The sequence below is a fragment of the Rhinolophus ferrumequinum genome, chromosome 17 (assembly GCF_004115265.2).
Source record: "Rhinolophus ferrumequinum isolate MPI-CBG mRhiFer1 chromosome 17, mRhiFer1_v1.p, whole genome shotgun sequence".
NCBI classification, from domain to species: domain Eukaryota; kingdom Metazoa; phylum Chordata; class Mammalia; order Chiroptera; family Rhinolophidae; genus Rhinolophus; species Rhinolophus ferrumequinum.
In genome coordinates, this window is record NC_046300.1 from 56,424,098 (window position 1) to 56,450,160 (window position 26,063).

Genomic DNA, 26,063 nt, shown 5'->3' on the forward strand with positions numbered 1-26,063 from the left:
AAATCACGTGGCCCAGGAATGGTAATTAGGGCAAATGAGATCAGAGGTTGTGTTTCCTTAACATGCTTACGTTATTTTCATCCAGAATGCCCACACTCAGCTTCAAGACGTCTTTTTCTCACCTTTCTCACAGGGTCAGAAGGGAAATCCCAAAGGGCGTCAGAACGAAAGGGTGGTGATCCAGTATCACTACACACAGTGGCCCGACATGGGAGTTCCCGAGTACGCCCTCCCGGTCCTGACTTTCGTGAGGAGATCCTCAGCAGCACGCACGCCGGAGATGGGCCCTGTGGTGGTGCACTGCAGGTAGGGCTGGCGTCTTGCCCTTCTGCCTGGATTCGGCACCGCAAGTGGGCGGAGCCGTGGAAGTGGGCCTGGAAGCCTGGCCCGCTGCGGCCCTGCCACTGTCTTGTTTGATTTAAAGACCGAGTCTTCCACTGAAAACTGGGACCAATAAGACCTGTTAGGATTATGTAAAGTAACTGTATTCCTATGACATGAAGAAGTCATCTGCTGCTTCTGGGGTTACAACAAAAGCTAATCTTTGGCAATGAATCTCTAGTTTTTATAACATCATCTTATTATTAATAAAACCCCCATTGTTTGTAGGGGACTTGTAGGCTGCTCCTAATATATAAAAACCTGACCTTAAACACAAGTTGAGAGCTTTCCACACTAGAGATTTTGAGTTTTTGTATACAGCTTTTCTGTAGGGTTCCTCTAAATAATAATTATAAAATGTATGAAAGGACTTTCTTTTCAGTTTTTTAGTTTATACATGCTATATAAAATACCTTTTAAAAAGCACTGGGAAAGCCTTCTATAAAGCCTATTTTCCGTCTACCTAAAACAACCTTAGCTGGTTATTTAAAAATGCTTTCATTGTGTTGCATCTGTAATTGCATTTTTAGCTTTTTTTTTTTCATTTTGGTATTCAGATGAGTATTGTTTAGTCTGTGATTTATGTTGCATAGCTACACAGCCTGTTCTGCGCACTTCTTTAGGGTGTTCTTATACTACTGCAAGGTCCTTTCCAGAAATCGGAACCATCTTTTGTTTCAAATCTCATATGAACTCTACATTTTTGCCAACCCATTTAGGAATCACTAAAATAGACATAAATGTGTATCCAAGAGCTTAGGTATCAACTGAGTTGTGTGAGGTGAAGACGTGGAGGATTCTGCCTAAAGAAGCTTCCTATTCCGTACGACAGAAGTAGATCTTCCTGAGTATTTTCGTTTAATAGCAAAAATGTGAATAAGAGGCCATATTTTCCAGATGTGGTATTCTTATTCTGTACCTGGATTACTAAAAGAAAGTGCCCCTTTAAATAGGAACTTTCTAATACTGAGCAGGCTGGAGGACTTGGGCAGAATGGCAGTTTCCTGAAAGGCTAATGGACACTCCCAGAATCGCAGGGAGAGGTGGAGAACGAGGGGCATGCCCAAACAACGTGTGAAATCTCCCTACACATTTGCCTCACCAGATGTGGTCCTTGGGTAGAGATGGCTGCTGCCAAGAAAGACACCTAGCAGTCCCTTGCATCCCTGAGTTGCGTCCTTTGCTTGAGCTGCAAGGGAAGCTGAGAAAGCAAGTGTGTAACCTTTTTCTGCAGCTCTTATGATAAAAAGGTAGTCTTTGATCCCCATCAAGACGGATAAGATGGGAAATGCACTAATAACCTATTGAAACAACAGGGCTATTTCTATGCTCTTTAGAGATTCAGATTATAATCTTTCCAATCCGCGTTCACAATGGGATAAAGCAGAAGGTACTAGTTGAGTGTCCTCGTGTCTTCCAGCGCTGGTGTGGGCAGGACAGGCACCTACATTGTAATAGACAGCATGCTGCAACAGATCAAAGACAAAAGCACAGTTAATGTCCTGGGATTCCTGAAGCATATCAGGACACAGCGTAACTACCTCGTCCAGACTGAGGTAAGGAGTAGCTGCCAGTGCTCTCACGAGACTCTAGCACAATCTTGAATTGAAAGTGGAACGATATTGAGGAGACAGATTCATTCTCTTAGAGCTTAAAGGAATTTACAGGTTTGTATTAGAAGATAGCCTGGCCGTGATACTATCCTTTGGTTCATCGTTTTCCATTTGTGTGTGGATCTTAAATTTGGATTTCTCAACAACTACATGAGCACTTTTGTAGCAAATACGGTTGTATGTAGGGCTGTGTTCAATGCTATGAAGAGTTAAACGTGTCGTTTGACCTGAGAAATACATGTGAGAGTTACTCTAACGGCCTTCACTGAACACACATTTCTCCATTGTGTGCTGCATTGAACCTGCAGTGTTAGGCATGGTATGGAATACAGAACTAAACATAGTCTCTACCCCAAAACAAGTAATGGTGGGTAAGCAAGTAAGTATTGGGGCAAACCACATGCAAATGCTTAAGGATTCACTGGGTGGTGCCTGTTAGGGGAAGAGCTTATCAAAGGTAGGTTCTGTGAATAGGACAGAGGTGACTGCCCCTTCGCAGCTTCCCCCAGTGACCGCCGTGCGTTGGACCTTTCTAGGAGCAATACATCTTCATCCATGATGCCTTGCTGGAAGCCATTCTTGGGAAGGAGACTGAAGTGTCTTCACATCAACTGCATAGCTATGTCAACAGCATCCTCATACCAGGAGTAGGAGGAAAGACACGACTGGAAAAACAATTCAAGGTAGGCCTGCACGTACATTTCTTTGGTGAAATAGCAAGAAGTAAAGAAATGGCTTGAGTGGGGGGGGGGTGTCATTTTTGTGTGTGTGTGAATGTATAGACTGAAATGGATTAATATTTGTACTCCTCACGTGACACAAAGGAAAATAAAGTTCCATCTATGTATGCACTGTTGGAATCCAAGTAGAACTGCTCTTGTGAGCAGTTCGACTTTCTACGACTTTATCTGAACATAAACCTCAGCCCCTGACCGCAATGGCATAAGCTTTGAATCAGTCGTTTCAGTACAAAAACTCGCCCCGGCATTTTTCCTGAGCTAATCTACCTTACCCTTAATAAGAACGGTTATTGTTGACATACTGTCTTAAAAATAAAGCTATTTGAAAGACTATCCTAGCAGAAAATTTAGAAACTAGTAGAAAAGAGTTACTAAAGAATATTAGAGAAAAGTTAACTTTCCCTAAATGGTTGTTCCTTTACTTTGACCGGGACATGCACGTGTTGAAAGGCAGCTAAGGTTTATATGGCACTGACTTCAAGTAAAGGTGAAAAGAGAGACTATCAGGACTATTAAAGTAATTAAGATCAGAAAAGCTGAATTATCTCAAAGGATTTATGATAACTTTCAACTGTCTGTCTCTCCAATCACTAAGTGCTTTCCTATTCTTCTCTCAGTCTTTTAAATTCTGTGTTTTTTTGCACATTGTTCTATATGTAACTTCTCATTTTGTGTCAAGATGGAAAGAAGGAGATGAATCTGTACAGTTTTAGTTTTCATGGTAAAACTTTCTCATAGACTTTGAAACCTTCATTTAAATCTCAGCTGAACAAATGAGACTGCCAAGCAAATAAGTGATATGAAATGAAACATAGATTTAATTTCACTGAGAGTTCAGTCATAACAGTTTCAAATTTCTAGCTCTCCTTTTATAACCTCCCAACTACTTTTCTAAAAGTCATTTGAGGCAATTCATAGTGGGGACATAGTGTCTCCTTTTAAATGTTTCAAATGAATTCTTAAGTACCAACGTCTCTTAAATTCTGCCTTTCTTTATCGTCTCTGCAATATATGTTCACACATCCTTTAAAAAAACAAAAATTCATCAAAGAAATCAGTTTATTCCATTGGGAATCAGGTAATTGCTTCTTTTACAGACACTAACCACTTTAGAACTTAAGTAGAAGGAAAGAAACAAGAATCAGAAACTTGAAAACTGCATCCCAGGCCCTTGACAGTAGCACTAAAGCATTTGGGGGAGACGGTTCCCGTAAACTCTATGATGCACCAAAATATGGACAAAATGCTTCAATTTATATCAATGAAAGAATAAGCAAACTACTGGGCTATTTATAACAGGCTTAGAACAATGTCACTTCTAAGAAATTTACTGAGAACTTCTTCATCCTTAAGAAATGTGATTGGCTCTTATTCCCGTGAAGCAGTCTTTTCTAGTGTAGACCCACCTGAGCTCATGGGCCTATGAGGAATTACGCAAACAAAATTTACAGAAGCAATGACATCCACAGAAAAATCCACACTGAGTAAATAAATATCTATTACTTTCGTAGTACCTGTCATCAAGAAGCCTAATACCTGATAGCAGAAATACGACAAGCATACAAACAACCAAGATCATTGAGAGAAGTACCACTAGTGAAACACCAAAAGTGTTCTTTGGGATTTAAAAATGTTTTTGTTCCTCAGTAATCTGATTACTGGTATTTTTTGCCAGATCGTCAAATGCTATCAGTTATAACCTTTTGTTTGTTTGTTTTGTTGTTCTTCCACCTTTATTGATATATAATTGATACGTAACATTGTGTAAGTTCAAGGTATACAAAGTAATGATTTGTCATCTGTATGTATTGTGAAATGATTATCATAGTTATGTTAGTGAACATGTCTACAACTATACCTTTGAATGAAAACTAAAATGTTGCTTTCCTTGCAGCTGGTTACACAATGTAATGCAAAATATGTGGAATGCTTTAGTGCTCAGAAAGAGTGTAACAAAGAAAAGAACAGAAACTCTTCAGTCGTGCCATGTAAGATCTCAAAATCAGTTTTACTTGGTTGAGTGTGCCAGTATTTTTTGCCATTGGATATTTATACATTATGTAAAGAAAGAGGCAGCTACTACCAAGGGGAAAGGTCATGTGCAGGACAACTGAGGCAGTTTGATGACGCTGGGAGGGCTGGCTGCCAGTGCCAGCAAGTCTCTGCATCTGTGTGACATGAAACCTAGCTTCAGTTCAGTTCACCTCAAAATTCACCAATTACGTTACTTCTACCTTGTCTTAATTTAAAAAAGGAAAGTGTTACCACTGTGGCATTAACACTCCTTTAAAACTTCGAGTCCTGCGTTGTCCTGTACACGGAGAACTACGCCACTAAAGTATCGTGGCTATTGAGATCGAAGCACTATCGATAGGTGGTGACCTTTGTGTAACTAACTCGGGACCCCGCAGGGGATGCTGTGTGCTCCTTACACAAGCACGAGCACTGGAGAGAGTCCCTACTGGAAATGCCACTGCCTTGTAAGCCCTTTGTGGGGAGAAAGATATGGATAAAGGGATGGCAGAAGAGCCAAGTAAAATACACTGGTACAATTGTAGGAATAGCAAACCAGAGAAAAATGGTGTCTGAAACCCTCTGTCGCCTCTGCACAGGGTATTAGTGATCTGCTGTGAAAACCTCTCCCACAGTAAAATTTTATTCCTGTAATGCCTATGTCCTTCTGGAAATGTGTGGCACAATTTCATTCTGCCTTAGCCGATAACACTTGAGCTTGGTTAAAAATATAGGGAAGTCTTAAAAGAAAGGAGAACCAGGGGGGTATATTACTCGCCAAGTGTATCTGAGAAAGTGTCGTTGGTTCTGTGTGTATAATAAGGCAATGTGGTGTTTTTGTTTTTCTCCATTTGATAGCTGAGCGTGCTCGGGTGGGTCTTGCCCCATTGCCTGGAATGAAAGGAACAGATTACATTAATGCTTCGTATATCATGGTGAGAGTCAACAGTTAATTATAAATAAAGTCAATTAAACTGCAAGGTGCTAAAGAGCAGACACCACTTATGTGACTGATTTCACTTTTCAAATAATTTCTCCATGTGTAATATCAAAATTATAGAGATTTCTGTATCTTGAAATTGCTAACAAAAGACATCTAAAACAGTGGGGAGTAGAAAAATGCTTGTTAAGGAATTCATTTTATTGTTAATTTCACCCAGCTAATCTTTGAATAAATGTTGAAATTACTGTTAAGTAAAAACAGCAGGGGTAACTGGAAGTGAATTGCATGTAGAGAGAAAATTGTCTACACTTGTTAGCAGACGTACATCTAAAAATTAGCCAAATGCACTGACTGCCTTTTTCAATTATTTTAGTACCGTCAAAACAATGCTGTCTTAATTCATGAGTCTATTTTACTACTGCAAAGTTAGAATAAAACACTCACACTCACTGATTTGTCGTCTCCCTCACTGAAGGGCTATTATAGGAGCAATGAATTTATTATAACCCAGCATCCTCTGCCACATACTACGAAAGATTTCTGGCGGATGATTTGGGATCATAATGCACAGATCATTGTCATGCTGCCAGACAACCAGAGCTTGGTAAGTAAAGCACATCTGCTCTATATTAATGAGCCTGTGGGGCCGTGAGCATAAATTACTTTGCTACCTTGCCACAGGGCGATAGTGTCTGTGTATGTTCGGGAGGGAATTTCGACCTCTCCTCTTTAAGTCTGGACAGATTCCTTCTGTAGTCTCACAGTTACCATCCCTATCAGTTCTAGTACTTGATTCTCTAATGCCAGTTATCTCTCCTCAATTGTACTGTACATGGCAGTGTGATCAACGGTTTTGAAAAGTCCCTTTTAACTAACCTCATTAATATGTGACCTTAACCTGACCTCCTCGTTGCTATGTCACTTTTGAAAAATACAAATCATAGCAGCTAACACTGGAGTATGTAACTGTGCTTAGGACTCTACATGTAGTAACTAACTCATTCAGTCCCCTCTACAATCGTATAACACGATACTATTGTCATCTAATAGCTGAGAAAACTGAGGGAAAGAACTTGCCCAAGAGCATACACAAATAATTGGAGTCAGGATTGGAACCCGAGTCACCGTCGCCAGAGCTATTGCTTTTAATCATTTTTTGCTCTAGTGTATGTCCCACCCTCATCATAAAAGTGTTTCCCACCCTCACCCCCTAAATTGTATCAAAAGTAATAAGAACGTATCAGTCCTTTACCTCCATGCCATAGGTAAGCCAGCTCCGTTACAGGAAGGAGATGAGGAAAAGCTATTTAGTTCCAGCTTAAAGGTGTTTTTTAAGAACTTGAGTCCTTCCCTATGGAGATCTCTAAACTCTATAGGAGAAGGGTCAGCACGTTTATAAAAATGAGCTTAAATGTTCGTGTTTAGATCTCTAAGTTTGAATTAGTTGGGTTCGAAAGTTACTGTAAAGACATGTAAGCCCATGAAGTAAAAACAAAAACAAAAAACAATGAGGATCTGCCTCCATGAGTGTCAGATCAGTGAGTTTTTTAATCAAGAAAGAACAGCCTGTGATTGAACCCCTAGTTTGGATGACATGCATTTGACTGTGTGCCAGTCAGTAGGAACTTCTTCACTTTGTCGCATTTTGCTCCAGCTTCAGAATACCAAGGCTGCTTCTGTATGATAGAATGGCAACAAAGTTGAGAATCTGAAGCTAAAAACTGGAGTGTAAATTTTCAAATTAGCTGGCAGTAGGGGTCTATTCTGTTTGGCATGTGGAAATTGGAGGCATTTAGGGTTGTTAAAACGTTCGTTCATTTGTTGGATGAATCAGTATTTTCTTATTGTCACTTAACAGAGGGCAGTCACCAAAAGCATCTACCCACAAGCGCATTTGCATGGGGAGGCTACGGGGAGACTGAAGGAAATAAGTGGATAGGTGTTCTGCAAACAGTGTGGGTACAGGAACTGCCTTGGAACGGGTAGTATCAGCGTCTCTGAGGCCTAAGGAGGCCAGTCTGGAGTCATGCATGTCTGCATTCTCAGCTCCAGGGTCCAAAGGCAGATTTATTGCAGTTTTCCTAAAGATAATGTCTCTGGATTCCTATGTTTGCTTTATTGCTACTTAATACTGTAACTTTACAAGACCACAATTCTGTGACTAGCCCAGAGTCCCGGTACCTACCTCAGAAAGCACCGTTCGTTACAGATGCCGAAGCATCTTTGACCTACATAAATATATTTGTAAGCAAAATAACCGCGAGACCAGATGCCTACTGAATTAAGAAGTAGCAATTATTTTTCTCAGTCTTTCAAGATGATCTATTATCCCCTAGTTTATTATTTCTGTCCGAAAGTTTTTTCTCTGCTTTTCTTCTATCATAACTAAAATCCCTTTGGCAGTCTTTAGACCAGTCACTATCATTTACTATCCATGTTAGCATGATAAAAGGTCTTTGAGGTAGGTAGTTTTATTATTCCCACCTTTCAGATGTGGTATTCAAGGCTAGGATAGATTAATTTATTCAGGATCACATCCAATCCTAAATCCTATGCTTAATCTGAATATATTGGTTAAATTTAGAGGTTTTACCCATCATACCTTCTGTTTTTAGTATCTGTTAAAAGGGCCCTAATTCCATTTCATCTTGGATAAAATGTATTAAAACACATGACACTTACAGACTTCTTTTGTATAGACTAAATCCAATTGCTAATCTGTTTCCCTTTATGCTGAGCTTTAAAAATAAAAATGTACTTGGCAATAACCTGTATTGAAACTTGAAAGGGTGATAAGTCTTATTGGACTGTTGGCTCATTTCTGATGCAACAATGTAAGAGTAAACAAGACCTTTGTTTTGAACACTATTCAGAGTTATTTCTGACTTCACTAGTCGTATCTAGTATTTTCAGGAAAATGCCCATAGAAATCTATATATTATATGCAGACTACAGTTTGCTGTTTGAACTGATTAGAAAAGGGGGAAGGGAGCTTATTGTCAAAATCACTGTTTTCCTCCAACCTACGCAACAATTAACTTTTTTGGAGCCTCTGTAATTTTCAGGAATAGAATACAAGTGCCAAGCCTGAATATTTACTTTTAAAATAGATGAACATTTGAAAGCTTCCCTCATTCAAGGTTGAAAGACTTTCTATGTTATTCCCTTTTGAAACCTAACGTGAACATACTAACTTTTAAAGAACACCTGGTACTTACCAGCCAACATGCTTCTGAGTGTACATACAATCTATTTCCAAAAAGGTTCTATCCCTTACCATTTATTAGTAGTGTGAATTTAGACAACATATGGACTTCTTTGAACCTTGGAGTCCTCATCTGTAAAGGCACATGATAAAAATCCCTTACCTCACTAGTATATTGTAAAAATTACATAATGTTTATGAAAGTCCTTTGCGGAATGCTAATCCCCTGTAGAACTGTTACTAACATAATCCATAGGAAATAACAATTTGCATGTCTTAGTTGCTTAAGCAATTGTGAATAATAGGTTACAATTAATTGACCTAAATCCCGGCTCCTTTTTCATTATGACAATTATATTGCAAAGCACTTCTCAACTGGGGGTAGTGCATTCCCTACAGATGCATTTTGATTGTTACCCTGACAGGTGAGAAGTGCTAGAAAATAGTTACTATCACATACGTTTTAAAATAGGATACAATCACCATTGACTTCAGAACAATTAGACGGGGATATAATTCTATGAACCAAATTTCAAAGATGACATGAGAGATACGGCAAACATAATGAATCATTTTGCAAGAAGATTCACAAACCGATGTCTGGCAGCACTGCAGAGGACGTTTTGTTGTTGTTGTTCCCACAGGCAGAGGACGAGTTTGTGTACTGGCCAAGTAGAGAAGAATCCATGAACTGCGAGGCCTTCACCGTCACGCTCATCAGCAAAGACAGGCTGTGCCTGTCTAATGAAGAACAAATTATTATCCATGACTTCATCCTTGAAGCTACACAGGTAACCTAAACCTCAGTTCCTTAGTAACAGCCTTTCTTGGGCCTGGGTCATCCTTCTAAGGAATACTGAAGTAATTTACCACCCCCGAGGCTGCCCAGGCATTGGAGTATGGCTTAATCTTAAATATATACACTTCCCCTTTTTTTTCTTCTTCCTTCAAATATTTGCTTTCCCAGCTGGATAGGTGAAGTGTAACTAGGTCCTCTGACTGAGCACACATCCAAATAGCTCTGTTGACCTAATTATAAAAACAGTATACTGCCCTCCAATCCCCTCAGTCGGTGACCACAGGATGGCCACGGGTTTGAAAATTAATCTGGGGAACATAATTTGGTGGTTACCAGAGGTTAAGGGGGTTGGGGGATGGGGGATGAGGGTGAGGGGGATCAAATGTATGGTGATGGAAGGGGAGCTGACTCTGGGTGGTGAACACACAGTGTGATTTATGGATGATGTGATACAGAATTGCACACCTGAAATCTATGTAATTTTACTAACAATTGTCACCCCAATACATTTAAAAAATAAAATTAAAAAAACAAAACAGTATACTGGAGCTCAATATTGTCTTTGCCATCAGAAATGTAAACCTTGCAATGTGTTATGGCGATGATGATAAGACTTTTTGTTACACATGTTGTGATGTGTAATAACTGCCTTCTTAGGGGGCAGGGAAGAGAGAAGCTGTCTTATATTAGTAATTTAAATGATGATCTCCTAATCCCTTTCTTTTTTCCTTTGATTTTTAAAGATAAGAAGAATTGTCACTTGAAATTTTAGCCTAAAGACAGTAGGATTCTGTAAGCCTACTCTAATATTTCACTATCGTGACCTGCTCATTTTTTAATAGCAGGCAGACCTCCCTCGAGTTTTCTTCTTACCAGGTCCACGTCAGTTAATCTGGCATTCTTCAGTCAGCTGTGATACGTGCTTTCTCAGGAGCAAGTTCTAGTGGTTCGATTGTAGAGAGAATGAAATAAATGCATGTTGTATTGGTTGTAGGATGACTACGTCCTAGAAGTTCGGCACTTCCAGTGCCCCAAATGGCCTAACCCAGATGCCCCCATAAGCAGTACCTTTGAACTTATCAACGTCATCAAGGAAGAGGCCTTAACCAGGGATGGCCCCACCATTGTTCATGATGAGTATGGATCTGTTTTATAATTTTAAAGCATACATTTTTGTTGTTGTTGCATTGCTCTAGTAGTAGAAAGAGAAGATGGATTTTCAAACCTTAACTCCCACCTTACTTCTCATGTGTACCTGCGCAAGGTGATCTGGTTCTCTTTGCATTTTAATTTGTCAAACCTTCCAAGTCTTCAGGTTCTCCTAGAGGGTATGTTCTAGAAAGGTGGAAGCACTGCATCTCAGCCTACAGCAGTAGAGTTACGTGCTTTCTGAGGTTTCAACAACATAGTCAAACAGTTACATTATTTACATTCATTAAATAGTTACATTTATTTTAACATTCCTGCACTGACTTTTAGCAAACATTTATTAGGGAAGAAATTTTTTTTTAAATATGGTTTAGTTGATTAGTAATAAATAAATTAAACTATTTAAGTTTACAATGTGTTTTGAAGTTTATAGTATGTGTTTGGGATTTAAAGGTAAAAAATATGAATCTCAAAAAGAACAAGTTGCTCCTGGAGCAGAGATTCTAAGGTACAAGTGGTGTTCAGACCCAGCCCCCTTTCATTTTGATAAGAGGGAAAGGACCCTACGTATAACTTATGATATATGCATATTTGGAGTCAGACTACATCGCTGGAATCAACCTGCAGTTGCCATAACCCCAGGTTAAGAACCTCACAAACCTTTCTAACTCCTTTGGTCAGCAAATTCTCAGTACGTTCATCATGTTTATTAAACTACCAACTACTTCAATAGCATAGGTATTAGTAACTTTGAAAGTAAAGCTTATTATTGTCTTTTATTTTCCTTGAACTAACGACATAACAGGAAGTGCACTAAGATTTTTGGCCGAGGCTAGCACCTCACCTCAATCCATATTTGTCTCCTAATTGAAGTGACTGGCTGCTTCCAAAGAGTTCTGGGTCTTTCTTAGGAAGTAGCGACTACTTCAGAATGTTGGCTCGACTTAATTAGATTCAGAATTAAGATGAGAAGAGCAGTATAATCAAAGCTTTAGTTCAATAGCACACTAAGTAAGGTCCCTGGAAATGTGACAACCACCGGCAGTGTTTAAATAGCACACAGACAGCCTCAAAATAACAGGGTAATTGCTACTGGCTATGAAACTTCAGGGGAGGCAGTTATAGCATAAAGGTAGGGCTATTTCTAGAAGTTTTTCCCCAGTAAACTGAATCAGATTTTTAAATGACGTCTGAGTTTTACCATGTCCTATCCATTCAGACCAAATCCTAATGTTGCTGCCCCAGTTCTATGACTGATTTGGCTGTTAGACTAGTGCTCCAAGGAATTCAGTCCTCACGTCAATAGTGCAGCTAACCTCCTGTTTCATGGGATGGGAAGAGGGAAGGAAAAAACACCATCACCCAGTTCGACCATTTCAATAGAGCTGTTTCATTCATTTATCTCTATTCAGCTTTTGGGTGTGTTTGTCTTATTCAGTGACTTTTATTTTATGCCACATGCTGAATAGATCACCTCTGGAATTAATTGAAGGTAGCTGCTCTTGGGCCTACATTAGAAAAGAAAAAATTAATCCTAAACTAATAGATCCACAAATATCCGACAGGTGAGCTGGATTAAAACCACCTAAAGAAATGTGTTCATGTCTCCATCCATCATCTTTAAGGGATAAGTGAGTCCATAGAAATTATTTTTCCACATTACTCAAGAACAACTTTAAAATTTTTACTCTGAAGGAATACCAGCTCCCTTTCAGTTTCCTCTTACATGCTTTTTGCACCTCTAAATTATCCTTCCCGGTGGCATGCAAACACTGCCTATGTAGCTCCTCTAAAACCAAACTCATCATCTTCCAGCCTGCCCCCACCCACCAGGTCTTGTTGATGCTACCCATTCTTTCAGTTCACTTTTCAAATTCTTTTACAGTCTGGCCTACGTTACTTTTCCAGCTACCATCCAGTCCTCCACTGAAGTGCTTTCCTGCAGACCACCTTGCCCCTGCAAATACTGTTTCCTCTTGAGTGCCCTTTCATTCAACACAAGTTCAAAGTCACTGTCTCTGAAACTGTCTCCAATTCATTTCAGAGGTGATCATCAAAATCATTCGTAAACATCACATCCTTCCCAGTGCCCTTCCTGTTTGTCATGTATTGTAACGACTTGTCCACAGGACTGTCGCCCCTACATCGCTGAGACCAGCAGTGGTAACTCACTCTTCCAGTCTCCACTGGGGGAGCCCAGTGCCTGGCACATAGTGGGTGCTAGACAGATACTGGCATGAAGGGGTACTGTGCTTTAAATTGTGATGACCTACAAGGTTTTAAGGCTGTGTACCCCTGTATGAGCTCTCCCCAGAGTGCCTTGCACCTTGCTTTTTGTTTTGTCAATTTGCCTGCTTACATTCCACTGTGAACTATTAGGTTGGTGCAAAAGTAATTGCGGTCTTTGTAATTCTTTTTTTAAAACCTTGGAAACCGCAATTACTTTTGCACCAACCTAATATCAAACCAATTTACAAAGCTTTTTAAGCTCAAAAGTAGAAGTGAGCAAATTTGGAAAGGAGACCTGAGTGCTTCTGCTGTAAGTCAAAGATACTAGCTGTTGGTGCTCCACCTTCGTGGAATCTATTTGGTCTTCATAGAGATCGTTCTAACACCTACTTTCAGGGTAGGTCCTCCTTAATGGTACAGGGCCCTCGTTGCTGTGTACCACATGGATGGTTTCTAGATACATGACCTAAGGACACAATTCCTCACCAAAAAGTAAACTGATTCTATTTGAGAAGAGGCACGGTTTAAAAGCAAACTGCTTTATTCAGTGCGTCCTGTATTCACCTGTTTTTAAGACAATTCTGTTCAGAGTCTGAGCTGTATCATTACTGTCATTTTAAAAACAGAGCCTATGTTTTTACAGAAGTTTGAAAGACAGGCATGGTTCTTCTACAGTCTTAGGAGATAATAGTACATTAGACCTTTACTCACTCAGAGAATAGCTTTCCTGTGCAAATACTTAAAGTTAATCCACTCTGGGGATACATCTGTCACCCTGTTGGATCTCACAGTAGGCTATTTGGGGATATCATAGTGGGCTAATTTCATTTAACAGTTCTCAAAGTGTGAGCGAAGAGCTCCTGGTTGGGGCAGTGGTCTTTAAGCCCCTTCCAGGAGATCCAAGAGATCAAAACTATTTTCATAATAATGCAGAGATACTGTTTGCCATGTTCACTCTCATTCTGTCATGAATGTACAGTGCAGTTTCCCAGAGCTTCATGCTGTGCAATGATCCTCACTCTGACAGCTAATGGAATGTGGGCTTGCACGGTGTTGTGTTGTAACATTTTCCCGGTTCTAATTTCTGATACAGTAAATATTTGACAAATATAGCCCAAGTAAGCAAAAGCTCTTTGGAAGTTTTCAATAACTTTTGATTTTAATTTGGTCCTGAGATATTTTATAGCAGATGCAAAAATCTATGGACTGCCGTCTCCAGCAACCGCTGCAAAGAAACCTCGCAAATCATAACTAATTCATTAAATCCTCAAATTTACCCCACCAGGAGGGTCATTTTTAGGATCTCAGCTTCACCTGGGAGAAGACAGTCACAGAGAAGCTAAGTAATACGGACTGTGTACACATACCATTGATTAAGTGTCAGAGCCAGGACCAACTACGGACTTGGTGGGGTCTAGTGTAAAACAAAAACGCAGGAACCCGTATCCAAAAATTATTAAGAAACAAGAATTTCCAAATGGCAACAGCAGAGCATTCAACTTAAATGCACAACCCTTCTGAGTAGGGGAACGGATCAAAGCAGGGGTCCCTACACACCTGCACAGGTGGCATGTCTGGCAGCTGGCCCTGCCATCGTCAGACACAGATCTGTGTAATCCTGCTGGTTAACGCTGCCTCCCATTGGTTTTCACAGAAACGCTCCTGCAACCCTGTGTCTAATTTCCTCACACTGGGGTTTTTTCCTACTTTGTTTCCTACTTTAAATTCAGTTACAAAGTTTTAATTTCTTAAAGTCCTATGCAAGGCTTTTGTATTGCTAGTTTTTCCTTCCCCAGGATTGTTACAGATCCAAGCTTTAACTCTGTTTTCCTTCTTGCCCTAAAGATTTCTAAGGGAAGCTTCACTTGACAGTGACAGGGTTATAACTGGATTGCATTCTTGGTTCTCATTTAAAAAACCAAGTTCTTAAAAGCAAAACTAAAATAATTGTGAGTAATATGAAATAGTAAAAAATATGAATAAAACACTTTAAAACATGACTGTGTATTGAGAACTTAAAGTACTTGCATTTCTTTTATGATTTCTCTGGAGCACAGACAGGGAAAGATGAAAATAGTTTTTTTTCCCCTTAACAGCACTAGTTAAAGAAGCATTACTTTTGAGGAAATGGCAACCAAACTACCAAAGCCAGTGAATTTATATACTAGTCTTATTTTATGTAGCTTATAAATCGCTTGTTCCACTTTTTCGCCAAGTCCCTGTAGTTTTAAGTGCAAATCTTTGAAACTTGACAAACATCCTTTAATTCTCCTTAATTCCTAAACGGCTAAAAGAGAATGGCCTGTATTTTTTCAGTCTCTATTGTTTCATATTAATGCTTGGTTTGTAGAAGATACTTAAAAGTATCTGTGTGCTTGATTGATTTGACCTAGTTTCTAGTCATGTTTCAAGTCTCCTCCTGTAGGTACTTCCTTTTAATGTAGGTTCTTATCTAAGAGTGGCTACATATAGGCAAGGCAGTCCAAGGAAAGGCCAGAGTGATCCCACATGGAGTGCACACTGCATAATAAAATAACCTAATACCTGACTTTTCTCTCTGAATGGCTACGGATAGCTTTAAGAGAGACGTAAGGGGAAAAACGACCATGAGTGTAAGGGTTTCACTGAAACAGATAAAGCAAGGGTGAAATTCTTCCCTTCCTGAAAAGCATCAGTACCATGCTGGAATGCAACGGTAAACTCAGTGCAATATAGAATCTGAAGAAAGACAACATGATGGAAGAGAAAGAGAAAACAAACAGTATGTCAGTTAACAGAGCGATCATAGTAGGATTTTAAAGTATGCTTAGAGATCCAAAGGAAGACTGTATGAAATGAATTCAAAACATGTATTGTGAAACAGGAACAAAGTAAAGCCTAAGAAATGGAAAAAAATAAGAGCTATGCTAGCAGTATTATGCACAAACCTGAAATCAACTAGGATATAGGAGCTAGATGTAGATGTTGTAACATGTCTAAGAAGTGATCCCGTGGAGAGATGAGAGAGAGATTGAAGAGGAAGAACTAATGGCTGAGATTTTCTGATAACTGAATAAAGATGTAAGTTTTTAAACTGAATGATCAGGATACATTTGAAAAATAACATTCAGAGAGATTTGAATACCACAGTTAACAAGGCTGATCTAATAGTGATATATGAAAGTCTGCACCTAAGATTGTGTTGAGAGACCACATAGTCTCTTCAAAGGCAAATAGTTCACTTAGATAAATGGACCATAAATGGAATTGTGATACATTTCGAAATGATACAAGGCCACATTCATTCATTACAGTGCATTAATATTAAAAACCAACAATGAAATGAGACCCCAAATCCTTATACCTAGACACTGAAGTCCTTATATCTAGAATTACTTATAGATAATTCATGGGCTAAAGAGGTATTGAAAATACTTAAAATTAAATGAAGACGAAGGCACTGCAGTTCAAAACCTGGTATGATGTACCAGGAGAACTACACTGGGAGAAAAAAAAATTAGAGCCTAAGCTGCTGGAGAAAAGATTAAAAATAAACTAAGGTTTCAACTCAAGAAGCCAGAAAAAGAACCAGATAAATCCACAAAAAGTGCAAGGAATTAAAAGATAAAAGCAATTGGAAGCAGGGAGGAGATAGTAAAATTTAAGCAATAAAGTCTAATAAAAGATACCACTTTGGAAAATGGAAAAGAAAAAAACCTACCATTTGTCTGTAGTTATAGCAAAATATTTAAGAGTTTGTTAATATCCTTAGGTGTGATGTTTATTTTTTTCAAATCCTTTTAGAGTTTTATACTAAACTATTAATGAACAAAATATTTGGAATTTGCTTCAAAATATCAGGGGGATGAAGTAAGTAGAGATGAGACAGGATTGCCCTGGAGCTGCTGACGGTAATTGTTGTAACTTAGTAATGGCTACGTGAGGAGTGCTGTACTTTGTGTGTTTGAGCTTTTCTATAATAAAAGTTTAAAATAGAAATATTCTAAAGAATAGAAAATAAACATGTGAAACTATAACTCTGTACTAGTAAATTTTTAACCCTCGCTCACAAGCAGCGCAAATGATACTGTTCAGACATACTGTAGGTGGCAGGTCTCCATTCTGAGCCATTTCCATGTATCAGCGCAGATGGAAGCTCTTGAGATTTTGGCCAGTTACTTCACCTGAATGTGACTTGTTTCTTCCACTTCACAATGAGGAGATAAGAATACCTACATACACAGGATTATTGTGAAGATCAAGTTGGTGCGTATGAAATACCTAAGAGAGAGCCTGGCAATAGTGAAAGCACACCACACCACACGTTAGTGATTACTAAGAACTGAATAAAAGGATGAGTTCTCAAAACGGTTACGTCCCACTAAGTCTTGACAGGCTGCATTTGAACAGTAACACCCAGAGAGCAGATTTAATGTTAGCTTGATTTAAAGGGAAACAAAAAAGGCCAGCAGCAGAATAGAAAAGTATAGGTCAATCTTATTAGAATATGGATGCAAAAATCTAAATAAATACCATCCAGTAAAACCCAGTGTGTTAGATTTACACATCATAAAAAAAGAAGATTTATTGTGGGAATATAGAGCTGGTTAAATGTTACCAAAAATCTCTCAGTGAATTCAGGACTTTATTACAGGTATTTCTTAAAAAATTCATAGATGTTGAAAAGTATACAATAAAGCAGCACCCATTTACAATCTCCCCCCCCAAAGAAAACACTCTCAGCAAACAAAATGTACAGCATCCTCTTTAACTTGATCAATGTTATTTATCAGAAGCCGATAATAAACATTTTTATTTAGTATTAAAAACGTAAGACGTTTTACCATTGAAGAATATAACGTGATACATCCTTGCAGTGATAGAATACAAAACTATTGAGTTCCTAACCAACGCAGCAAAAAGCAAAAGATATAAGAAGTATAAAAGTTGGAAAGAGGCAAAACTGGAATTATTGGCAGGCAAAGATGTAGCCTACTTCCTGGAGAAACCACAAATTCTTAGAACCTAAAGAGAGTTCTGCTGTGTGGCGCATACAAGTTCACCATGTGAAAATCTTCTTTTCTGTAGTACAACCGAAACCAAACAGAAAATGTCGTAAGAGTCCATTCTTTGAAGTGAGCTCAAAAGTACCTAGGAATTAACCTAAAATGAAATTAGCAAAGACTATGAAGAAAACTATAAAATCTAATTGAAAGCCATAAGAGATCTGAATAAATAAAGACTTCATGTTCATGAACAGAAAAACTCAAAAAGATGTTAATTTCCTCAGACAGATGTACATTCAATGCCACCTGAACAAAATCGCAAAAAAAAAAGAAATTTATATTCTTAACAATCCAGTTTCAAAATTAATATGAAATGGGATGGGATGGAAGGGTAGAGGTATCTGGAAATGAGTGTACAAGTGAAAAATGAAAAATAACATGTTTGAAGCACTAAAAACAATATGAAACAATAAATATAGAGATAGCCAAAACTATTATGGAATCTTGCTTTATCAGATATCAAGACTTATTAAAAACCTATATGAATTAAAACAAATGTGGCAAAATGAAAAAATAAAAAACTGATTGATGGGCAAAAACAGAGAGTTCAGAAACAGGCCTGCATATTTGAGAATTTATTATATGATTAAAAGTCTGCTCTAGTCAAGGAGACAAGATGAGACTATTCAATAAAAAATGCTGGGGCAATTGGTTATCCATTGGAAAAATAACTAATATGAGAACCTACTTTACATTAAAACAAGAGTAAAATTCAGGTGAATTCATTAAATGTAAAAAATAAAATTAGAACAATGTAAAACTCTAGGCTAGAGAAAGCATTCTCAAACAAGATTCCAAAAATGCCAAAAATGAAAGATTGATAAACTTGATTACATCTAAACTATACTTCAGTATAACACAAACAAGGTTAAGAGAAACTAGAGATTGGAAAACATATACTTGCAACATGTGCCATAGATAATATAACTTCTATGAGTCCATTAAAAGAGACAAACCCAATAGAAAAATCGCCCAAGTATATTAATAGGCAATTTCAGAAGAGGAAACACAGATGGTCAGTAAACAAAAAGATAGCCAACTTCCCTGGTAATCAATAAATGTAAATTAAAACAACAGTAACATACAATTTTGTATTCACCAGATTAGCAAAAGCACTTAACTTTAAAATGATGAGAAGAAACAAATATTCTTACACTGGGAAGAGTATAAACATTTAACAACCACTTGGGAGAGAAATATGACAATATCTTTAAAACAGACAATGGGCACACCTGTGGCCTAGCTCTAATACGCGCTGGCACCCCTTCTAACGTGTAAAACATACGTAAGCAACCTACACGCCCATCCTTAGGGAAATGAGTAAGCCCAGTCTGCATGCCGCAGCTGAAATAACAAGCTGGATTGAAATGTCCTGCTACACCTAAATCTGGAAGGCTGCATCTCAAAGTATAACAATTTTCACCTCCAGAAAGTTTGAAGTTGGGGCGGTAGTTAATAAGGGACACTGGTCTTATTTGGATTAAAGATGTTTTACATCTGCAGTGTTTTAATTTCATGTAAGAATAATTCAGAAACTACATATTTAATAGTTTTTAACAGAACAGCGGTCACAGGGCATCTAAGATCTAGTTTCATTTCTGCTACCGTGTTTCCCCGAAAATAAGACCTAGCTGGACCATCAGCTCTAATGCATCTTTTGGAGCAAAAATTAATATGAGACCTGATCTTATATTTTGTTAGATAAGACCCGGTCTTATTTTACTATACTAATTTTTGCTCCAAAAGATGCATTAGAACTGATGGTCCACCTAGGTCTTATTTTCGGGGAAACACAGTAGAAACACCACCTTGAACAATTTTATTTAATCCATCTGTTTTCTCATCACTAATATGGAAACTATGTACCATAACAGGTGCCTGTAAAAATCGAGTTGCCAGCTTTGCCTGATAAAAAAGGTGTTTTCTTCTAAGCTTGTGTGTGTGTGTGTGTGTGTGTGTGTGAAGCAAAGAACCATATTTTTCCAAGAATTTTATAGAAGGTGCCTTCATTTGGAAAGTTCCACTTCAGTGCCAAAAATAATTACTTAATATGGAACTCATTTGGAGAATTCTTGACTGCATTTGAGCAATACATTTCCATTTTTATTCATATTTTGTAGTTCAATTTAGCTGATTGGGATTGTCTGAAAAAAAAATTTTCATTCTTTCACCTTTCCACTTGTTCAAAGCCTATAATTAAAGTTCTCTTTACCCTATTATGTCACCTAACTTGTCCCCAACGGCAAATCTTCTGGAACTTTCCCAAGTTTAATACCTCTCGTTTCACATTAAATATCAATCTAAGTATCTGATAAACCAGTTTAGGAGATCTCACATTCATAAACAGATGTCATCTTTATCTAAAGATTTAGCCTCGAAGTCTCACTCCCTGTCCAGAATTTCATTCATTTCTGTATCCTAGAATAAGTGTCACTACAGTCTACTTAGCTTCTATGAAAATATGTGATGGTAATTTCATCCCAACGTACTCAATCCCTGAGGAAGTCTGAAATACCATTTTTTTTCTTCCCCCAGATATGGAGCAGTTTCAGCAGGAATGTTGTGTGCCCTTACCACCCTGTCCCAGCAACTAGAGAATGAAAATGCTGTGGATGTTTTCCAGGTTGCAAAAATGATCAATCTTATGAGGCCTGGTGTATTCACAGACATTGTAAGTACTTTGCTTATTTAGGAACTCTGTGCAACATCAGCTGAAATTGAGGCTCACACTTTAGAGCGGTGGTTCTCAACTGGGAGTGATTTTGCCCCACCCCTCACCCCGCCCCCCAGGGCATGTTGGCAATGTCTGAGGACTTATTTCGGTTGTCCCAACAGGAGCTGGAGAGAAGTACTCTGTAGTCTAGTGGGCAGAGCCCTGGGATACTGCTCAACATCCTGCAGTGCATAAGACAGCTCCACAACAGAGAATTATCTGGCCCCAAATCAGTAGTGCAGACGTTGAGAAACTCTGCTTTCTAGAGTATAGTATTCTCTAGTTACAAGACACGGATATTCTGTTACCATAATTTACTGCCCACATTGAGAATTAGTCCCAAGCTAGCAGAGATCAAAAGGACATGAAGAAGGCATAGGTCTTGGTTACAAAGATTCAGGATATATGTTTTAAGTTTCTTAGACAGCATCAACTGTGTATTCTGGTTTCTCTAGTATGTTTTTCACCCTCACATTTTTAATGGGTATTTCTGCGTTAGCTGTTCTTTGGCTCAAAGGGTCTTCCTCTTGTTTTTCAGGAACAATACCAGTTTGTCTATAAAGCAATGCTCAGCTTGGTCAGCACTAAAGAAAATGGAAACGGTCCCATGACAGTGGACAAAAATGGTGCTGTTCTAATCGCCGATGAATCCGATCCTGCCGAGAGCATGGAATCTCTAGTGTGATTGGAATCCCGAACGGGCACTTAATTTGTATAACTTCTGAAGATCGAGAACTTTTTTGAGGCCTTTTTTGCCAGACTCTAGGTTATACAATAACCCAGTTACTTTTTTACACTGATAAAAGTTTTGATATTTATTTTTTGCCATTTTATGTCTTAATGGTATTCTACTGAGCATTTGCACCTCTGTTCATTTCACCCAGTGAAACGCAATTTCACCTAGTTTGCACTATCTGATCAGTGTTACTGCCTATAATCTAATCCTAAAACCCTGATGTGACATTCCATAACAACATACATGCTACTTTTTAGTTCAGTACAGTGACAGTCTTTCTTAATGACAGTGAATCTTGATTTTATTATTATTATTATTATTATTATTATTATTGCTAAAAGCAGTTGCATTCTACTAGCAGGCAATGCTGTATTTTTCCTCAGTCCTCCTCTCCTATTTTGTTTTAGACATTATTCAATACCGTATTCCTTCTATATTTTAATGGAGTGGATGAACTTTTGTTTTCTCTTAAAGAACAGAAGGTTATTGGGAGCTATTAAGAAGGTCTGTCATCCTCATGGCCTTGAAACAGTTCCATTTATGATGGTGAAGATACCAATTAAGAAATTAGAAGGTTTAAGATTTGCTTCACGTGAACATCACTTATTAGTTACAAATTTATATTCATACATTTAAAAAATGCCCAATTGTGTCAAAATAAAGGATATCTCTGTATTACAGTTTTCACAGTAGCTATGTGAATAGTGTGTGTTATTTACATTTTGACTCTCTGAAATAGCTACACCCAAAAATCAGGGCTATCTTTTACAATAGAGAGATGGCAGTATTTTACACAACTGAGTTATGAAACCCTTCAGTGACTCTCCATTAATGCTTCTTGGTTCATAATAGCGTATCTCACAGCAGGTGGAATAATGAAAATTTTACAGGTGTGTAATTTTGAAACTAGTCCTCTAAAATCCCTATGACTCATACAGCAATCTAATAAAAGCTACCTATATAGTTAACATTCTTTTCTTTCCTTTTTGCCACATGTTTCATGATAAGTCTCATAATTACATAGATTCTTCTACTTAGGATTACATTGAAAATACTCTATTAGCAAAAGTCTTAGGACTATCTGAACTCCCACACGTGGATAAATCTGATTTGGAGAGAGAAAATTAGAATCTTGAATAAAAGGTGATATCTACATTTTCAAATAATTTTTAAAAGAGAGAGATGGCTTTGTGTGCTTTTGTGTAATTTAGCCTCAAGAACAGACACTCTCCAGTAAAAGAAGCTGATGATCATGACACAGCCCAAGGAGGTGATTCGGTCTAGCGTCTGGAGCCATATTCACCCCAGTACCTAACGGCAAAATTAGGAGCATTAATTAGGAATTTCAGTTCCATTAGTTAGAAAAAGAAGCTGCTTAGATCTGTTTCTTCCACTGCTTGTTTGCTTTTGAGGGACATCTGTCAGCAGTGAAATCACCACCAAAACTGGGCCTGTTAGGCATAAAAGGGTTTTGGTTATTTTTTTATGTCAATAAACTTCAAGTCCACACTGGCTGTTATCATACGATACAGGTTGGCATTAGGACATTAATGATAATCAGCACCGAGGTTCTGGGTATCTTGAGTTGGCTTCCTGTGAAATTTGTCAGAATGGTGTCGAAGGATCAAAGCTGCTAAGGAGAGAGAGGCGACAGGCCAAAACCAGGAGTTCCAATGCACAAGCCAAGTCAAGGGCATTTTCACGAACTGCATAACTTGCCAGCGTTAGGCTAATCTGAACAGTCCACTGCTCACAAACTGTAGGCTTGAGAGAACACCTGCAAGTGAGCAAAGTTTGCTACATTGTATGTGCTAGATAACAAAAACAATGAACCCCTCTGTTCCCATTAGAGGCTCTGCCTAACACTTCAGAAAAAGCTTGAACATAGGACACTACAACTGCCAGAAGGCTAAAGGGAATCAGGAAGGGAAAGGTTTCAGATCATGGCAAGAGCTAGATCAGCTTAGTCAATTAAGTAGGTTACTTTGGCTGTAGAGAATATTAATATGAGCTAACTCTTCCCAGTAGTTGGCACAGTGGACTTGACCTTTAGAAGTAATGTTCGAGTTGGGGTTCATGGTCCCCCAGTAATTTTTTCGTAATATAAAAGTAAACGTTGGTTTGAAGACACATAGCAAGTATTCCCTTCTGTGCTATTTACAGAGGGCTCAATTCATGGAAATGCACACCCTCGAACACAAATTCTGAGACAATCTCTTAGATGGGCATCAGAATCATGACAAAAGAGACCGCTGATAAACAGCATAGAAACGTTACAGGGATGGTTTAGAAGTTCTCTGAGCCAACTGTGTGTCTAGAGCAGGCCTGAACCACAGTACAAATCCTGACCCACTGAACTGTGAGCAATCGCTATTTGCCCATCTTGCCAAAGTAACCCAAACACACTTCCCGGAGGAGAGTTCTATACAGCAGTTCCTCCCTTTCACCAGAGAGTGTGTCCTCGCTACTATTCTTCATTTATTATTGGCAGAAACATCATTGCATCTTTCCAGAGGCAGAGTTTCAAAGATGGTGTTTTCTTTGAGACATGAGCACATTGCTTAACTACATAACAAGGTGATTACTACTTGCACTCAGGGGGAAAGGAAATAGCAAATTAATGTGTGCTATTTTATAAGATAAGCTCATTGGGTGTATGAATTCAGCTCTAGGTAAACAGAATGCACACATCATTCAAAAGGGAACTGCAATGATCAGACCGAGTGGCCGTGCTGGACATCAGAGAAAAGACACTTTATTTCCGTCAGGAGAACGCTTTCTTGCATCCAAAACTACAATTTTTTTATATATATAAAAAAGTTAACTTCTGAATTTCAAGAAGAGTAAGCTTAGTAATTGGTTTTCCTAATTTTTATGCCTTGGAGCTTTCAGTCTATTTCAAGTTGAAGGGTCCAGCAAGGTCAGAGAAGGGTACGGTGTTCAAGGTCTGGCTGTTGGAGTTTTTAGCCCAGAGTGACATGTTTAAATCAACAGATACCCTTAATTATTTTTTAATGACACAGCACAACTGCCTTGTTATGAATTTTTCTTAAATGCATATAGACTGTATTTAAAAATTAAAATATAGATACCAATTTACCAAAGATACATATTACTAATTCTAAGCAAAAAATATGAAAAAGAAATTCAAACTCATCATTATTTAAGAAATAATAATCAAAATGTAGTTTGTCTTAAGAATTTAGCAGTTATACTGGAAAATGCATTTCAACTCCTATGTTCTAAAGTTTATGTTCAAATGGTGCCAGTGACTTTTTATATGAAGGGAAAATGCCTGCTTTTTGTTTTAAAAACCTGTAATTTCACTTAACCCTTTGCGCTTTCCCTTAATTGCCATTTAACATACAATACTGGCTTTACTTATCTCTAGAAAGAAGGCATGATACAAATAAGAAGGGATTGTAATAATGATATTTGGCCTCTACTTTGTCTTAGCTGTTAAACTGTTTTTAGTATTTTTGTTAAATATTTGCAAACGGAAGCATTTTCTACAGAGGATAATTAATTTCAAGAAAAAATATCTTGAGTTTTAAGAAATAAAAATCTCCAGAAAAGGAGACAGCCAATTTTATAAAATGTCACAACTCTCCAACATTTGGGGTAGTGACTCCTTTTTTGTTAGGACATTTGAAACTAGCAAGCAGCCATTGTTTCTTAAAAAAAAAACAAAAAAAAACTCAGCCTTCATGTTGATTCCTCTTTCTTTCACTTCATTTTGAAATAGCTAAAATCATTAAAACTGTAAATATTTTGTTGCTTGGATAAGCATATTCTGGGAACTTTGTATCTATGGTATATAATCATAGAATTTTATATTTTCATATAAAGCTAATTTTTTTCTAGTTTCAACTCCGTCATAGTTTTTTTTTTTTTTTTTTTTGGTTTTTATTTTTTTTTTTTGTGGTGGATATGTGAATTCGACTTTCCGTGTATTGAAGTAGCAACAACCATCTTTGCATTCCAAGAGAATCCAATGTGTTATTTCTTTGAGGCAGTGATTGTGAAAGTTGGCATTTCTTTTTTAATTCCACGGACCATTTGTGCAATAGGAATTAGACATAGTCACTGAATACAGTCCGTTGCATTGACCCATTTGGAAAAAGTGGTTGTTTATTTTTTTTTTTTAATATGTTCGGGGGGGAGGGGTTTTGTAACCTGAAATTTTTCCCTTTTTCTTCTGTTTAAAACTATATCAAATCATTCTATTATAGTGTTATTTAATATGTAAATTGTATTGCTATACATAAAATAAAGTATGGTTTTTGATGTATTCATTAGTGCCGAGCATTTCTATGAAAATATGTCCAATAAAACCAGGTTATTAATCTCCCTTAACAGATCGCATTTATATCCACTAACGCTTCATCTTCGTTTCCATGGTAGTAAAATGAATATTAGGAGAAACCAAAAAGAAGTATCTTTTCGGAGTTCTTCCTCCTTTAAACAGTAAACAATGACAAAGTTTTACCTACATAC

At 37.9% G+C, this 26,063-nt stretch overlaps 1 protein-coding gene across 3 annotated transcripts in view; it reads left to right on the forward strand.

Annotated features, from left to right (window-relative positions):
* Positions 1–25,857, forward strand: part of PTPRG (protein tyrosine phosphatase receptor type G) — a 685,327-nt gene extending 659,470 nt beyond the window's left edge. For all 3 annotated transcript variants that reach the window (XM_033132046.1, XM_033132048.1, XM_033132047.1), the window contains 10 exons: positions 134–306; positions 1,802–1,937; positions 2,531–2,677; positions 4,629–4,722; positions 5,606–5,682; positions 6,166–6,294; positions 9,540–9,686; positions 10,689–10,831; positions 20,653–20,788; positions 21,369–25,857. In XM_033132046.1, coding sequence (XP_032987937.1) covers positions 134–306; positions 1,802–1,937; positions 2,531–2,677; positions 4,629–4,722; positions 5,606–5,682; positions 6,166–6,294; positions 9,540–9,686; positions 10,689–10,831; positions 20,653–20,788; positions 21,369–21,515 — 1,329 coding nt within the window. In that variant the 3' untranslated portion in view covers positions 21,516–25,857. The remainder of the gene's footprint in view (positions 1–133; positions 307–1,801; positions 1,938–2,530; positions 2,678–4,628; positions 4,723–5,605; positions 5,683–6,165; positions 6,295–9,539; positions 9,687–10,688; positions 10,832–20,652; positions 20,789–21,368) is intronic.
* Positions 25,858–26,063: the final 206 nt, after the last annotated feature.